At 36.7% G+C, this 17,441-nt stretch overlaps 1 protein-coding gene across 1 annotated transcript in view; it reads right to left on the reverse strand.

The window, feature by feature from the left end:
• PIK3C3 (phosphatidylinositol 3-kinase catalytic subunit type 3) overlaps positions 1 to 17,441 on the reverse strand; it is a 75,248-nt gene that overhangs the window by 36,192 nt on the left and 21,615 nt on the right. The window contains exons 12-20 of the mRNA XM_035559960.2: positions 16,237 to 16,324; positions 15,004 to 15,071; positions 11,364 to 11,469; positions 10,391 to 10,507; positions 8,592 to 8,723; positions 6,385 to 6,513; positions 5,985 to 6,054; positions 5,275 to 5,339; positions 1,260 to 1,344 (exon numbers count right to left, since the gene is read on the reverse strand). Coding sequence (XP_035415853.1) covers positions 1,260 to 1,344; positions 5,275 to 5,339; positions 5,985 to 6,054; positions 6,385 to 6,513; positions 8,592 to 8,723; positions 10,391 to 10,507; positions 11,364 to 11,469; positions 15,004 to 15,071; positions 16,237 to 16,324 — 860 coding nt within the window. The remainder of the gene's footprint in view (positions 1 to 1,259; positions 1,345 to 5,274; positions 5,340 to 5,984; positions 6,055 to 6,384; positions 6,514 to 8,591; positions 8,724 to 10,390; positions 10,508 to 11,363; positions 11,470 to 15,003; positions 15,072 to 16,236; positions 16,325 to 17,441) is intronic.

Raw genomic sequence — 17,441 nt, forward strand, 5'->3', positions numbered from 1 at the left:
GCAAAATAAATGTACACATTTTGAACTCTAGATACTTACAAAACCCACGAACAAGCGTTAGACATTGATGTGAATTTGAATGGGTATGTCAGCAGTACTTACAAGCTAAGCAGTAAGGCAGAAAGTGGTAAGTTACAACTAATGCAAACTGTTATATTTCTTTCACCCACTAACCAGAAAGGTTTAAATAAGTTTTAAGGATGGCACCGTCAGAAAGAATAGAAAAGTAGAAGATACGGTACAGCAACAACTGAATGACTTCTTTGATAGGAAAAAGCTTTTTAATTTAATGGACAGCAAATGCAATGTTTCAACATCAGCATCAGTTTACTGAACAAGAACTACACTACTACATTTTCTTTTTATCAAATGGAGTAGGAAGTTGAACACAACCTCCAAGGAAAAGATGACTTTTAAAAAAACAAATTGAACTTTTCTACTTCAAATACTGATGATTCATTACTTTACATCTCCCCAAATTATGAATATCCCAACTCATGACATGGAGGAAACATAGGTAGGATTTTTTTGCTAGAAAGAAGGGCGTACTTCTAATCTCCTTCAAGGAGAAGGAAAGAGGTCTGAGGAAAGAAATAGTGTATCACATGTCTGACTCAAAACCACTCTTTTCACTAGACAATGCCATTCCCTTGCAAGGGCTACGAAGACTCCTTGAGCGCAACATAAGCAGAAAAAATTTACAATGCTCACAAAAGGCACTAAATAGAAAGAAAATCCTAGCTCTCATGTCCCTTTATCACAAAAATCTATGCACTGATGCTAATGACCAGGAAAAATTATGACCTCTAATTCCACGCTGAAACCTAAACTGGTACATTGTTGCAGTCATGACAAATTAAAGATTAGCTTTTCACTTATTAGAATCTGACAACTAGAAATGAAAATTTAATAGTAACAACAAGAAGGATTCATCTCCAGATTAAGACATGAAGTACACATACAGCCATCTAAATATCAAACACAAATTGCTATTACAGTCAATTGAGAAATATCTGATACTCAGTAGAATCTTGACCAATTCAAACCTACCCTAATGCTGACACTGAACTTGACTGGTCTGCTGAATTAGCGTTAGAGCTCACTGGTGACATTACTAAGATCTACAACAGGTATTCTGACTGTAGGTAAGGAACTATGCAGGTACTTTCTATCATCTAATCTGAAGTGTCTCAACAGCTCACTGATCCCACCCTTTATACTTCATATCTGAAGTTATCAGTTGTAGGAGTTTAACTTACCACAGCTCTTAACATACGTGTCCATCACCTCTGCACTTATTCCATGAGGCCCAGTCTCACTAGGTGCGTGCTTTCTGAAGAAGTTCTGGAGGGAAAGTCATCAACATATTTAGTTACTCCACATGATCTCAAATGTGATTCTATAACTAGTAATGAAAGACTTAAAACAATACCACAAATGCCCAGTAGTGTAAACTGTTAAACAAAGAATTATCCCCAACAAACCCAGTGAGATCTAATTTACTTCTATATTGCTATCTTTATATTGTCTTAATCATCATATTCTTACATTCAGCAGAAAAAGATCTGAAATTTAAATTGAAATGCAGTTCTTTTAAACAGCCTCAGATTAACAATGCATTCAAGATTTACTTTTAATAAATTATGAATACAAAAATACTTCCACAGGAACAGGTTGATGTGAGATTATGAAAACCATACAGGACTAAGTTCAGGTCAGTAACTACACTTGGGACACACATTCTAACTTACAAAGTTTAACATGGTATGCCTCTATATTCTTCAATACAACTGAGTTTAAAAGGAAGATCTAAATCACCAAATGGTACATGGATGAGCCCAAACAGTCCTTCCCACTACTTAAAAACACTGTTTTTCTTGACCAAGATAAAAAGATGTGTAAATTATATCCAAGCCTAAACATAAGATTATTCCACTAAATGAAAGTAAAGGCACAAAAGCTAAGCAAGCACTGGAAGAGGAGCTTTCTAAGTATCTACAGAACAAATAACTGCCCTAATGAAACACTGAAAGGAATCTCACAAAATAAGGAGGTGCTGAAAGAAGGTAACTGTTGACTATTTAAGAAAGTTTTGCATGAAAAGCAGCCTTGTTATAAATGGAAAAAGCTTTAATTGTCTTTGTTTACACAGGAGCAAGCACTTCAAAGACATGTTCAAGAAGCTGACAGTAGAAAGATTCTGTTGCCCGGTACAGAGTTAGGAGCTGGATTCAATGATACTTGTGCATCCCTTCCCTTTGGATACTCTATGATTCTTCAAAATGAAGTCCATAAGAGCAACGTGGAACAAAAATTTTAACTGTTTAATAGCGTAGTAGAAAATTCTAGTTCCAGTGCTCCAAAACTTTGGACACTGTATGTTAAAAAACAACTTCAGATAATCCAAATGGCAAGCTGCGCAGAGTGGAACACAAACCCTCAAAAACACAAAACTGAAATCTCAAGATTATTAATGTAAATTAAATAACATTCAAACATCAAAACATTTTTTTCTTTCCTGCAGATCTGTATTATCAGTCCATATTAAATTACTTGCTTTGAAACTTCAGAAGACTTTTTTTTCATTTTCAGATACTGCCAATTTTCATTAAAACACCTGTGATGCCCAAAACAAACATTTACAAAAACAACAGAACAAACTTTCACCACACTCAGTGCTTATTTAATTTTTACTCCTTGGCCTACAATGCACAGCTATTTTATCATCACAGCACCTTCACAGCACAGGAAATCTGGGTTCTGTAATGTATTTTGTCATTGCTCTATGAAGTAATCTCAGATTACATTTCTTTTTGTTGTCTTGTCTATTTAGATTAGTAGTTCCTCGAAGGAAGAATTGCTCCATATGTCTGCACAGCAATCAACAGTGAGGCATCTACCTTAGGTTCGAATAGGATGTTATAATTGCAAAATGACAATTTCACGTTCATTTCTAAATGCATTATTCTATGAAAATATAATGGAATAGAATATAAATAGTAGGATTCTAAGATTACAGAGGACTACAGAGAAGGAAACACTTCAGAAACTGTATGGCGACTCAGTGTAATTGTAGCTTATCACAATCTTCACAGAAGTGAGAAGAAACTTGTGCAACTTTATGTTGGTCACTGTCCAATTGGAGAGATTAGTGTTTTTTTTTTTTTTTTTTTTTTAAATATATCTCCATGTTTTCAAATATATATAGTTAACAGAAGGGTGTAACTATTTATTTTGACTCCCAGTTACTGCATTATGACCAAATGCAAGCTTCAGTATTAGCTATAAAAATGTGAAAAAAGGTAACGTAATGAACTAAATGCAACATAAATATGCTGTGCTTTCATTCAGAACGTATTGTCACAGAATGGTTAATGCTGAAACAGACCTCTGGAGGTTATTTGGTCCAACTGCCCTGCTGTAGCAGGAATACCCAGAGCACAGTGCTCAGGTCCATATCCAGGCAGCTCTTGAAGATCTCCAAGGAGACTCCACAGCCTCTCTTGAGAGCCTATTTCAGTGCTCTGTCACTATTTGTGTCTATGTATCTTATATGGAAGCTTGGTATGTTTTATTTATCTGTATTTATCCTGACCAACTAAGTAAGCTCTGCAACCTAACTGGTGCTGTGCTTGAAGCTATCAGGAGTTTTGTGTCATTATTCAATTACATATCCCTACTCAATTCCATTATAATCAAAGAAAGCTTGCTCCAAATCAAATCACACAAAGTATACATCAACCACACATGGAAACAGATTTCAGAAGTTACATAGATGAGCTATTTAGTTGTTTAAACTAGGAAGCATTAAGAGGTTTGCTCTGACAACGTATCAAGCCTAGTGGCAGCTAGCAAATGTGACACCCGTCTACAAAAAAGGCCAGAAGGAAGACCCAGGGAACTAACTACAGGCCTGTCAGTCTGACTTTGGTGCCAGGGAAGCTCATGGAGCAGATCATCTTGAGTGCCATCACACAGCACATACAGGACAACCAGGCGATCAGGCCCAGTCAGCATGGGCTGATGAAAGGCCGGTCCTGCTTGATGAATCTGATCTCCTTCTATGACAAAGTGACGCGCTTAGTGGACGAGGGAAAGGCTGTGGATGTGGTCTACCTTGACTTCAGTAAGGCTTTTGATACCATTTCCCACAGCATTCTCCTGGAGAAACTGACTGTTCATGGCTTGTATGGGTGTATGCTTCGCTAGGTAAAAAAACTGTCTGGGTAGCCAGGCCTGAAGAGTTGGGATGAATGGAGGTACATCCAGTTAGCAGCCAGTCACTAGTGGTGTGCCCTAGGGCTCAGTACTGGGGCCAGTTCTACCATATCTTTATCGATGATCTGGATGAGGGGATCGAGTGCACCCTCAGTAAGTTTGCAGACGACACCAAGTTAGGCACAAGTGTTGATCTGCTCAAGGGTAGGAAGGCTCTGCAGGAGGATCTGGATAGGCTGCACCAGCGGGCTGAGGCCAACTGTATGAAGTTCAACAAGGCCAAGTGCCGGGTCCTGCACCTGGGGCACAACAACCCCCTGCAACATTACACAATGGGGGAAGAGTGGCTGGAAAGCTGCCTGATGGAAAGGGACCTGGGGGTATGGGTTGATAGTCGGCTGAATATGAGCCAGCAGCGTGCTCAGGTGGCCAAGAAACAAACAGCATCCTGGTTTGTATCTGAAATAGAGTGGCCAGCAGGACCAGGGATGTGATTGTCCCTCTGTACTTAGTGATGGTGAGGCTGCACCTTGAGAAGTGTGTTTAGTTTTGGGCCCCTCACTACAAGAAGGACGTTGAGGTGCTGGAGCACGTCCAAAGAAGGGCAATGAAGCTGGTGAGGGGTCTAGAGAACAAGGCTTACGAGGAGTGGCTGAGGGAGCTGGGGCTGTTTAGCCTGGAGAAGAGGAGACTCAGGGGAGACCTTACCACGCTCTACAACTACCTCAAAGGAGTCTGTAGGCAGGGTGGGGTCAGTCTCTTCTCCCAGGCAAGAATTTCCTCTTATCCTAAGTTGCCCAGGGGAAAGCCAGAACCTCAATATCATAACTGAGCTACACTTTATTTCAATCTTATTACTGTTAGGTCATAAGACACTCATGGGGTGATTTAAGTGTTTTCTAAAGCAAAAAATCTGATGTGTTTCAAGTTCGAATCTGTCTTCTAAACAGTAGGTAAAGATCAGTTGAGAGACTGTAAAGACTGATGTGTGAGATTTAAGGCTTCAATTCATACTGTGTTATCAGTAGAAAACTTAAAGAACCCCACATTACATACCTGTATACTTTCCTCAGTAGCAAGAACTTCTGCAACTGGCACTGACTGAATAAACTGCATGAAACCTGTGACACAAACCAAAAAATCTCCAGTGCATACAAGTTTGAAGCTACTCCACAAAGCATTTTTATTAAAGGGCACCACTAACACGTGCTTTCATTCAACTGCTTCTCTATAGTAAAAAAAATTCCCCCAGTTTTTCCCCAAAATTCAGTAGTTCTTTAACAACCAGTTGTAACTGCAAGTTGTCCAAATTTTCATGAAAAAGGAAATAAACCAGTCATTTTCTAAATGTTTATCCACAATGCATCTAAAAGTATAGTTAAGTTTCATTTTGTTTTGGTCTTTTTTCCCCCCCTATCTTCAAGCAAAGGTCAATAAGAGTGTTCACATGATTTGCCCAAGATCACACAGCAAGCTTGCACCAAAGATAATGCTGTAAATAGTCTAAATGACTGTCACGCATTTCAGAAGTTAATAACAGGTTTCTTTTATGAAGATATTTGAGTCACCTCTGGAATACCACAGCCACTCAACTTGTTTACTTCCACAACTTAATAGTGGGACACAATTTTCTTACACAAGCTCTTCTTCAGAATGCTGTCTTAAGCAAATCATCTTTCATGAAAATACTATGTCACAGCAGTCTAAGAACTGAGGGTGAAAATTCTTCCCAATACTGTACTTTTAGAAAATAAAAGTCTTCATACCATGTTTTGTACTAGTTGCCAGCACTTTATAGGGTGTCAGCTTCAAATCCAGATTCTCTTTTCTTAAGAGCTGGGAGTGGGGAGAAGGAAAAAAAAAAAGTAAAAAAACCAGCTAATTTAAAAAAAAAAAAAATCAGGAGACACTGATCTATGCAGTTCTTCATTAAACTCAGTGATGTGCAAAAGCCAGTTTGCCAAACTTTTTTTTTTTTTTTTTTTTTTGGATCTATACAGAATCTATGTCTGTCTGTAAAGAAAAAAGCCAAGTGAGGTATGAAAACCCTGGAATGTATTAGCAACATCAATAGCCATGTTAGCCACATGAACAGTTTCTACCAGTCTTGCTCTTGACCAGGAGAATCAAGAGCTTAGACCAACAACATGGGTAAGTAATTCTCACCTTATCCATGAGTGAAATAATCTGAAGAATAAGTTGATCTTGACGTAAGTCATCACCATGCTTAAAAATTACAGGATATTTACCTCCATCTTCTGTCTTGAAGAATAACTGAGCAGGCATTAAGGCACTCTGAAAAAGGAAATTTATTCCACTAAGCTCGTTCACAGCAATGTTCACATTAATATCTTTCTACAGTGAATTCCTAAGATACAAATCCTTATTTACTGCATTATTAACTATACGTGAACTAAACATGAATAAGATCATACGATACTGATATAAATTTCAGTTAGGAAAAAGCTTAGGATAATCTCATCGGTTACAAATAGCATAACAGCAAGAACCAGAAGTCTCTTAATGTTCCTCAAATTTGGCAGTAAAGAAGCAATTCTAAAATATTTCTAAAAGCAGTTACCTACTGTCTAGGTCTCAGACCATATCATTTCCAGTTACCAGAACTGTGATCTACGTATGTTTAAAAAAAAACCACTCAGGTTCTCCACTGTTTAGAGAAGAAAAAACAAACAAGAAGTACAAAGGATACATTCTTCCCCCGCATGCCACCCCATCCCTCATGCAACTGAAGAGGGAAGGACAGAAGGATTCAGATTTTGTTTGCATGCGTGCAATTCCAACCGATGTAAAAATGCTGTGCAAAAGGTCACAACAAAACAAATTGTAACTGACCAGATCAAAAAGAGACAATTACAGGATAAACATTGAAGAAATGCTAGGGGCAAGTCATCCTAATTAATTACTTTCTTAATCTATTTAGTAAAAGAAAAAAATGCCTTTTTACTTTGCTGTTTGTGAAGAACAATTTGTTTGCTCTCTCTGAACAAAATGGATTGAAAGGGATCAATTACCTACATGAATTTCATCTATTGCAACTGACCAAGTCACTTCCCTCAAAGCAAAAACAATTAAAAAATCAAGAATATGGTTTAATATTTTCACATGCAGTAAGTGTTTCAAAAAAAAAAAGTTCCATAAATAAAAGAAAAATGATTCTTTGAATAGTCCTACAAAAGCTGCCATGTGATAACCAAGAGCACCAAAAATTAGTCATTCACCTCTGACTATTATCCCGTAGCACAGGATTATAGATTAAGTGGAAATGAGTAAGCATTCAGAATCAGGACAATCAAAACCATCTCCGACTTCAAAAGAAGTTTTAAGAGCATAGAATGGAAGATGGGTCCTCTTCTACGTAAGTAGTAGGTATATAAAGAAACAAGCCAAAGGTGGGGAACCAAAGGTGGCAGAAAACTATCAAAAATGTTCAACTCTTATTTTAAGTAAACAGAAGTTACTGGATTTCACAAGTGATTCCCATGAAACTAGAAGGCATACATTTACAACTTACTAGAAATCACATTTGTTGCAACAAAAGCTTGAACTTTTTTCCCCCCTCTTTTCTTTAAAACTAGCAGAGAATGCCTCCTGGTTAGAGACCTGACTGGTAAAACACATTTTGGTCATCTTAAAACTGGATAATAGTCAACTAGATTACTTGAAATTAAACTTATGATGAGCATGGGCTACTTACACTCCAAGTAGCATATGAAGCAAAAGAACATTTTAACAGCATACTGACTGTCCAATAACTATGTTAAGGAATGGCTATGTAATCACAAGCAACTGATCTGGTTCAATTTAAGGAGTTATTTACACTTGGGATACATCATCTACTTGGCAGTCCACTGCAACATAATGAAATGGACCACCTTATTTCTTCCCACTCCCTAATAAACTAAGTTTCATTTTGCAGTACAATAATGTTAAAATGTAGATTAAAAATCAAAACAGGTACGCTACATGTAAGATTTTGAACATAAAGTGATGATCCCTCTGGACACAGACTAAGGTTCAGAGAAGTTCTGAACTAGGAAGCATTCAGCTACCTTGGAGACAATGTCTCCGGCTTGTGAACCACTTACTCTTAAGAAGATTTGCGCATAACATTTCGCCTTTTTCAAAGTAGATTATAGTTATTTAATAAAGTATATCAGTCTTATAAAAGCTGCTGTGAATTTAGCACGTTAATTTGAAATCAGCTTTAGAAAAAAGCAATGAATCACTTTAAGAGCACATTACAATTAGATTTCTCCTTGACTACATCAGCCTCTTTCAACCTTTCAACTGGTGTTTCTAAGCTTGGTGCTCATTAGATTTGTTTATATTTCAGCTATTCAGACGTTATTTACCTTGAAGAGTGTGGCTTTTTCAGGGATTATCCCTTTAATTTTCACCTGAGGCTCCAGAGGAAGTGGAATAAGTTCCATATCCGCTAAATTCATCTTTTCATTATCCGCTAACAACGCCTGAAGCCTCTCATTCTAAAAGAAAAAGAATCAAAATCTTGTGTTTTATCCCCCCACACCAAGCAAAACTATTGGGCATACATGAACAGTTAAAGTCTTAACAGCAGATAACTATTACTAATAAATCACCAGCTTCTTCAATTACTATTCCAAAGATTTCATTCTTTAAATGCAGTGAAATAAAAATTCTCCATATGTAGTAAGAACAGAGATGTAAGAATACCTGAGGGTGGTCCTGGTGGACACTGAGTTAAACATGGGCCAACAGCAGGTTAAGGGAGGTGATCCTTCCCCTCTATTCAGCACTGATGAGGCCATGCCTAGCATATTGAGTCCAGTTCTGGGCTCCTCAGTACAAGAGAGACATGGACATATTGGAGAGCATCCAACAGAGACCCACAGAAATCATTAATAGACTGGAGAACCTCTCCTAGGAGGAAAGGCTGAGAGAGATGGGACTTCTAAGTCCAGAGAAGAGAAGGCTCAGGGGACATTTTAATCCATGTATATAAATACTTGACTGGAGGGTGCAAAGAATATAGAGCCAGGCTCTTTCCAATGGTGCCCAGTGACGGGACAGCAGCCTGTGGTGGTTTTACCACGCTAGGCAGCTGAACACCACAACCGCCCTCTCACTACCCCTCCTTAGAAGAGGGGAAGAAGTAAAGGAAAGAACAACTCACAGGTTGAGATAAGGATTATTTAATTAAAGGGAAAAAATAATTATTAAGGAAAGATCATTATTAATTAAACAATTTAACTAAAGGGAAAAAAGGGAAAGGGGAAAAGGGAGGGGGAAAGGGAAAAATAATAAAAAACAAAACAAGTAAAGGCTGTGTGGAAGTGCAGGGGAAAGAAATTACTCTCTACATCCCACAAATGAGTGATGCTTGACCAAGTCATTGAAGCAGGGCCTCAACGCACGTAGCTGGTGTTCGAAAGGACAGATGTTTTCGCAATGAGAGCCCACCCCTCCCCTCTTCTTCCTTTTTCCACCTTTTATTGCTGTGTGACATCATATGGTATGGAATATCCCTTTGGTTGGTTTAGGTCAGCTGCCCTGGCGATGTTTCTTTTCTCACATCTTTGCCCACCCGTAGGGGGGTTAGAGAGAGTCCTGATGCTGTGCCAGCACTGCTCAGCAGCAGACACAACACTGGTGTGATACCATTGCTGTTTTAGCTACGAGTGCAGAGCACAGCACTGTATGGGCTGCTGCAGGGAAAGTTAACATCCCAGCCAGACCCAGTACACAGCCCTGGGCAAGCTGCTGTAGGCAGACTTGCAGGGAGGTAGGACAAAATGACCTTCAGAAGTGCCTTCCAGCTTCAGCCATTACGTGACTCTGTGATACACAATTCTCACAACTTCTGTTCCCTTCTATCTTCTGCAACTTGCTCACCCTCAAATCACTACTTCAATGATTTCTATACCTTACTTTAGCCAAAATACCCTGAGACATTTCTGAAGGGCCTCTTCTCTTTTTCCATTTCTGAAGTTTCAGAACATTTTTTAACTTTGACCCATCTAATCCTTTCTTAGGTTTCTTTAAAATTACCTAAAATTGTTATAGGATAGACAGACATCTGTTATACATTTGAGTAGTGAGAATTTTTAGTGAAAGGCTAACATTCATTTCTGGGTAGAATTTGACAATGTAAGTTTTCCAGTCCTTTATTTACCTTTTTCTTACGATTCCCACTTTCACGCTGCACTGCTTTCATTACATGAACCAGGCGATCTACAAACGTCTGCTGAGCTGCCAACAACGAACGCATCACCCTGACAGACTTATCACCCTAAGTGAATTAAAAGAAACAAAATTAGTTATTTGTTCCATAATTATTTTACCTAGAAATATTTTATTCTTTATTCTTTATTCTTACATCTTTGGGCTTTTAAGTTGTAAGTGAATAAAGATCTATTCCCTCCCAATTCAAAAGATATTTTCTGTAAAGCACAGTCAGAATCGTTGGAGCTGACAATCAATTATCTGACCTATCAGTTCACTTTAATTTGAATCAACAATTTTAGTTATGAACATTCATGCAGAAAAAAAATACTCACACAACCAAAATAAGGTAATAAGCACAAGCACATTAAATACTCTATGAAGTGTTAAGAGTCAGATTTACATAGCATCCCTAAAACAGGAATTAATATGATGTATAAGATTCACAGTCTCGCTTGATTTTAGTGCATCTACTATAAAATTATAGACTGAAATTCACAAAAGCTTTTTTATTTTGTTTTTGCTTTCTTCTCCTGTTGCTACAGCACCCTTTGCTGCTGGCATACAGAACAACACAGCTTTTGGATTCAAAAGACACGCCCTCTTGTCTAAATTTGCACTAGTAGAGAAATATTTCTAGTAAAGAAATTAGAAGTTTCTAATAAAGAAATTAGAAGTGAACTAGACTGATCATACAAGGCATAGGATTTCAGAATCAGCATGTTATTAATGGGAGCAAGCAATAAGACAGACGAAAATTTTCTCCATAGTTGTTCTTTGCTTTACCACAATCACTGAAAATTCAAACAGAAGTAGAAGCTTTCTAGATTTCAATACATGATAATGACAAGCTGTCCTCTTTCTAGAGGCTTGTGTCTTTTTAAAAGAAAAGAATCACCTATTTCCTTACACAGAAGCATTACCTTTAGCAAAGCCTGACTAAATCTTCTCATCACATTTAAGTACATTTCATGAGTCTTTGGGTCCCTCTGCTGAGTGTCTTGGTCTTCACATTCCACTATTACATACCTACAGCACAGAAACAATTCAAGTTATACTGTACTCTGGCGCTGCACAATTTGAGTGAAATACTGCAGTCCTGTATTTTTAGCTCCAGGTGTATAGTAAAGTTGTTAAAAATAAAGTCGTTCTTTGACCGATACTAGCTGAGCTCTTCAAAATTGCATAGTAATAAATTCCCATTTGGATAGGGCAGCCTATAAAAGTTTGAGGTCCTTCACTTGAAACAGTCAATCATTACTCAGACAGGACAGAAGTCCAAATCACAAGAACACTCCAAACAGGAAGAGCGGGTAGTCCACTACACTACTACCCTCTACAGCACAGAGATAAAATAGTTGCTGCAAACTTGCTATTCCAGTATGCCTTAAAAAAATCCTATCCTACTTGTTCCTTATTTTATGATTAGCAACAGTGGAAGAAACTGTATTGATCCTGAAATAGCTCTGCAAAGGCTTTTCAAATCAAGTTTTCATTTCTAGAATTTTCCAGGCAGTTACACTGACAATTTATTTTGTTGTGCTAATTAGCAGTTTGGAAACACTTTTGTGCTTATTTCTATTCACAGAACTGACAAACAAAAAGTAGCTGTGCACAGGTCTTCCTTCTGTTTACTATATTTCATAGCTTTACCCAGGCAAAACAATCCCACTTTATAAAAAAAAAATTTAGAGATTAGCAACTGTTTTCAAACACTGCATTTGGATTCAAAAGTGGCTCTACATATTCAATAAACATGCTCACACTTCACACTAATAACTATTTTTTTCCTTTTTTTGGACTTGCAACTTCTTTGCAGCTGAATGATTATAGGACAAGATTAGAGGTCTTGATTGCAGCTGAAAAAGTGACGTTTCTTCTCCTTTACAGGTGACTTTTCACATGGATAGAAGACTTTCTGTAAACAATTAGTAATGTCATATTTGGAGCCTTCTATAACTTCAGCTAGTGCTAAAGAATGCTGACTGCAGATGAGAATCAAATGAACACCACATAGATTGACTTGGTGGTGGTGGCTGTTACATTTTAGTTTTACACTGATTTCAAATCAGCTTTATATGGTAAGAGACAAATGCCAAAACACCCTGGGTTTCTATTTTAGCTGATAATCCAGAAAATTGCTATCATAAAAGGGAGAAGTTAGGAAATCACTTGTCAATAGTTTAAGTTAAAAACAACTCCCTTGCTCTATAACTCAAACCTCCTTCCTCCTGAAAAGAAGGGGCGAAGTAGGAAAGGCAAATCCATCTGAAAGTAAATAGCTACAGACCTGCACATCCCTGGACTGCTTGGAAAGTTACAGACAGATATCCCGGAAAAATTTCACTGCAGCTTTGGTCTAATTCTGACTAAATAATTTATTTAAGTTTTGGATGTAAAAAAAAAAATCTGAATTTTCTTTTTCACGTTGATGTAAGAAATCTACTAGAAGTGATTCAAAATTAATTTTGCTTGAGTCAAATTCAACTAATTTTATTTACAAATGTGCATTGTATACATTAAGGTACATGTAAAGTATTTTATGCATATTATCTCAAGAAAATCTATAACCAGAAATAACTTCCAAATCTTTGCTGATACTTTTTTCTACACACTGTTACCTTACTAAAGTGATAAAGTTAGATTGCTGTAATATGAGCAAAAAAACCAAACATATTTAAAAAAATCTGTGCACTAAAACTTCAAGGAAAAAAGGGTGTCACTAATTGAAACATGCCTTTTTCATTTGTTAAAAATTTGGGCAGTTTCTCTAAACCACCTTAGAACAAGGAGGAAGAAATACTCCACACATAGGTAAATGTCTCATACATCCAGATGGGGGAGAAGTAAAAAGCAGTAGCAGTGACTTCTGCAGGCACTGTTAAAGTATAAGAATAGGAGAACTTTACAATGACAAGTGAATGAGCAGGGAGGTTTGATTTTCAAGGGACATTGTACTTTTCCTTGATTATTTTGGTACACCCTGTGTCTGGATAGATGAAACAAGCAATTGATCAGCAGCCACAAGGATTTATGGCTATGTCAGCTCAAACAGTGGCTACAACATTTGTATTTTGTCACTGAGATTAAGATGTCTGGAAAGAAAACAATGAATGAATTGACTCTTTTGTGGTGGTGGATTTTTATTTTTATTTTTTGTTTATTGTTTGTTCCTGCAGTTGGAAGACAAAAACTTTGGAGTCCTGGAAACTTTTAAATATTCTGTAGATTCTGACAAGTTGCTGAAATTTAAGTGCAGAGTTTAGCTCATTTTTATTATGTCGATATAATCCACCGACATTTATTTTCATGAAGAAAGTTTAATTAGGTCAAACATTTGGCTTCTACACACTCCAGTTCAGCCTGCAATTATTTTAACCATTTACATTTATTAACATCTTTATTCTGAAGTCAAACATCATATTTGCCACTACAAAAGTACAGCTCCCTTGCATAAATGTGTAAGTAATGCATCTGAATTATCTTTCATTTAAATTACTGAATTACACATCTCAAATTTCTGAAAAAGCAACAGAATTTAAGAAATTTACAGACTGGGTCACTCCCAAGATAGGTTCTTAAATTTAAACAGGAACAGTTTAAGTTTATACCACCTAAAACACCCAATTCACCTAATAAGCATATACTAATGCATATGAATATTTTAAATTATTAGATGAATCTAAAAGTATACATATAATAATTATTTGATTTAAATCATTTTTAACCATGTGAAAGGTACCGAAACTGTCCATTATAAAATACATGTGCATATACAAGTATATGCTTGTGTGTGTTTATATGCATATACACATAGACACTTTCAGGGAGTACATTTCATGGAGTACAGCTCTAGTCACCTCAGCTTTAAGTGAGATCATATCTGCAAATGCTTATTTCATTAAGTACAGAAGGCATGCAGATGACTAGTTTAGGCATTTAATTCTTAAATTGCTTAAGTGAGATAACATTTTACCTCTTCACCATGTACATGAACTATTCATAACTAAAGTTCCTCCTAAAGAAAGCACACATCTGCAATGACTGCGCTTACAACATAACCACAAATTTAATCTAAAAAAACAATTAGATTAGCACAATCTAATTAACACTTGTATGAACGTTTATAAAGTATGCTCTTGACATATTTAAGTAACTTTAATATTCTAGTCAACACTGCCAAAAGTATAAACACAAAGCAAACAAAAGCAGTGCAGAAGATGAACTTGATTTCCTACTCAATACCAGAAACAAAGTGAATGACAACTTAAAAACTATACAGTTAGCTTGGGGGACTTCCCCCCCCCCTCCCCCCCAACACTGTACTTAATGCCTTACAGATCACCTTCCTTTGCCTAACAGAGAAACACCTTTTCTATGCTTTAAAAATCAGTGTCCTCTTTTTAGTGATTATTCTGTTCAGCTGCGTATTGTAAATATACTACTTCATCCTGACTGAAATTAAGATTCTGAAGTTATCTATTGCTGTGCATTCTTCTGGGCGTTATAGCTTTGATCTCAATTACATATTGATACAGTATGAATGAATAGTTTCTAACATACCAGTATAAGTAGTTCGCCAACGTGGAATTTTTGCATGCTCGTGATATCAAGAAAGTGCAAAGGTCTTGCTGAGAGAGATTTAAGAGAAGCAAAATTACATTATAAAGTAAGTCTGACACATCATAGAGATGAAGGTAAGGAAAAAACACAAATGCATGAAGGTTTGAGAGACGTTCCTTTGTAAAGGCTGAATCCAATCCAACCTAGGACTGAATTCATATTTTTAATTTTATTTCAAACATTTCCAGCAGCAACACTACGTAAAAAAGTCTATCATGGTAGCATATTTACCAATATATCACAGGCACATGATGTTTTCCAACTATAAACCTTCAATGTTAGCTTTCTATTTACAATACCTTACTTTTCTCCTATGCAATTATCCAAGTGTGCGAATCTACCCTGAAAGGGATTTGCTACCTGTTTCACATCCAGAAGAGCTGAAACCCATTAAGATGTTTTACATCTTAACATAAAGAATGAATTTGTAGAGTATACACAGCATTTAGCTGCTTTTCCAAGGTGTAACAGTCCAACTAAAAAAAAATATGAACGTCTTTACCTATATGTTCCCTTTGAGGTTTAATTTCCATGCAGTCCTGAGACCCAAACAGGAAGATTTACAAAGACAATGGATCTTTTGTTTAAAGACCAATTAACTGTACACCAGATTAAAAACAGACTCCCCCAAATTGTCTTTACCTTGCAATTTTCCTTCCTGCAATTTCTACTAAAAGCAGAAGAGTAAAATCCTTGGCAGATATAAATCACAGCGTCTTTAAGGTCTATAATGATGGCACAAATGCCGAAGAATCTGGGCACAGGAAGAACACATTGCAGGCATTAAAAAATACTTGGATAACTGTTTTCTATTTAAAAAAGGAAGGCTTTAAAACACCTTCAATACACATAGTTGTCAGTATCTAACCAGCATGTGATCACCTTTGCAGTAATTTTCTACTTTAAAAGACAGTTTGTTATTACGAAAAAATCAATGCCTAGTCCCCCAGTTTCAGGTAATGTGACCAAGAAGATAAATAGACAGCCTGTAAGAAAAATTCAGATAACCTATTGCTATTTTTTAAGCATTTAATTAACATGCATGTTCTTAGAGCACTTCAAGTATTCAGCAAAATACAGTAGAAAAATGCAAGTATGCACAAAAATGTAAAAATAGTAGTAAGTCCCTGAAGTCTCAAATATCACAAATGCAAGATAAAACATTCAACTTACATCAAGATTCTCATTGTCTGCAGGCTCCTTTGTTTTAGAGGTAAGAGGTGGCGAGGAAACAGATGGAATAGGAGTCATGATCTGGGAACTACATAAAGGAAAGCATGTAACTGGCATGATTCAAAGTTCTTGCTTGGGGGACAGGGAGCATGCAAGAAAACAGCAATGCAATTTTACTTCCACATCATGATAAACTCAGAAAACTGTAAGGTAATTATCTTTAAAAAACACTCTCAACCCTTCTCTCTCAATTCTGTTTTGGAACAAATTGCATGAACAGCAGCTTTGATCACTGTATCTGGTTAGTTACACAGCTTATGGTTGTAAAGAACATTGGGTTACATCAATCTTAGTATTTTGTTTCAGCTTCCATGAAAAATAAACAAACATTCATGTGAATTTAGCAAATCCACATTTTCAGTATAAGTTTCTGTTTTAAAAATACGCTTTCAATTAAATTACCAACACACAACACCTGCAAGCACTCAGATCTGGAATGCAATCACACATACCAGAGTAGACACATCCAATGCTTGCTAGGCAAAATTATGACACAGTAAGTTTACCTAAAAGGAAGTAATCAAACAGATCTATCGATGTCAAAGTGTCTTTGCAGCATGCATCCCAGGACACCTAATCTATAGCTTAGTGGTAAGATCAGTGGAAATCTTGTAACATAAAGAGTACATATGAGTGGCACAAGTGATTAGACACTGAAGCTTAATACTAGAAATTTGGAAACCTGTTATACATATTCACCTGAAGCTCAGAAGGAGACTTCTGTTAACCAAACTTGTCTGCACCTTAATCCGGTATTAATCAAGTATTTCAGCATTTGTTTGGGATTCCAAGTAATAGAAAGTATGCCGCCAGCAGCTACTTTATATTCACAGGATTATCCCTACATGTTCTTTTGAAGGAGCAGGAAGAAATTTATTTCCATTTCAGACTGATCAGATGTTTAGATTGATATTCTTTGTTGAAATTCAGAAGTGGAGTCATGAAACTGCTTCATGGAAAGCAACCTACCTTCTGTAAGGACAGAATTAAGCAATGTCATTGCTCCTCCTGAAGTTACCTTTCTTCTGCACAATAAGGCCAAAGGCCACAACTTCTAGATTGAGCATGCTAGTTCTGTAAACTATCTCAAGTCAGTAAATACATTCTGTGAAAGTTTAGGATTTTTTGTTTGTTATTTTAATTTA

Source organism: Cygnus atratus, chromosome Z, assembly GCF_013377495.2.
Source record: "Cygnus atratus isolate AKBS03 ecotype Queensland, Australia chromosome Z, CAtr_DNAZoo_HiC_assembly, whole genome shotgun sequence".
NCBI classification, from domain to species: domain Eukaryota; kingdom Metazoa; phylum Chordata; class Aves; order Anseriformes; family Anatidae; genus Cygnus; species Cygnus atratus.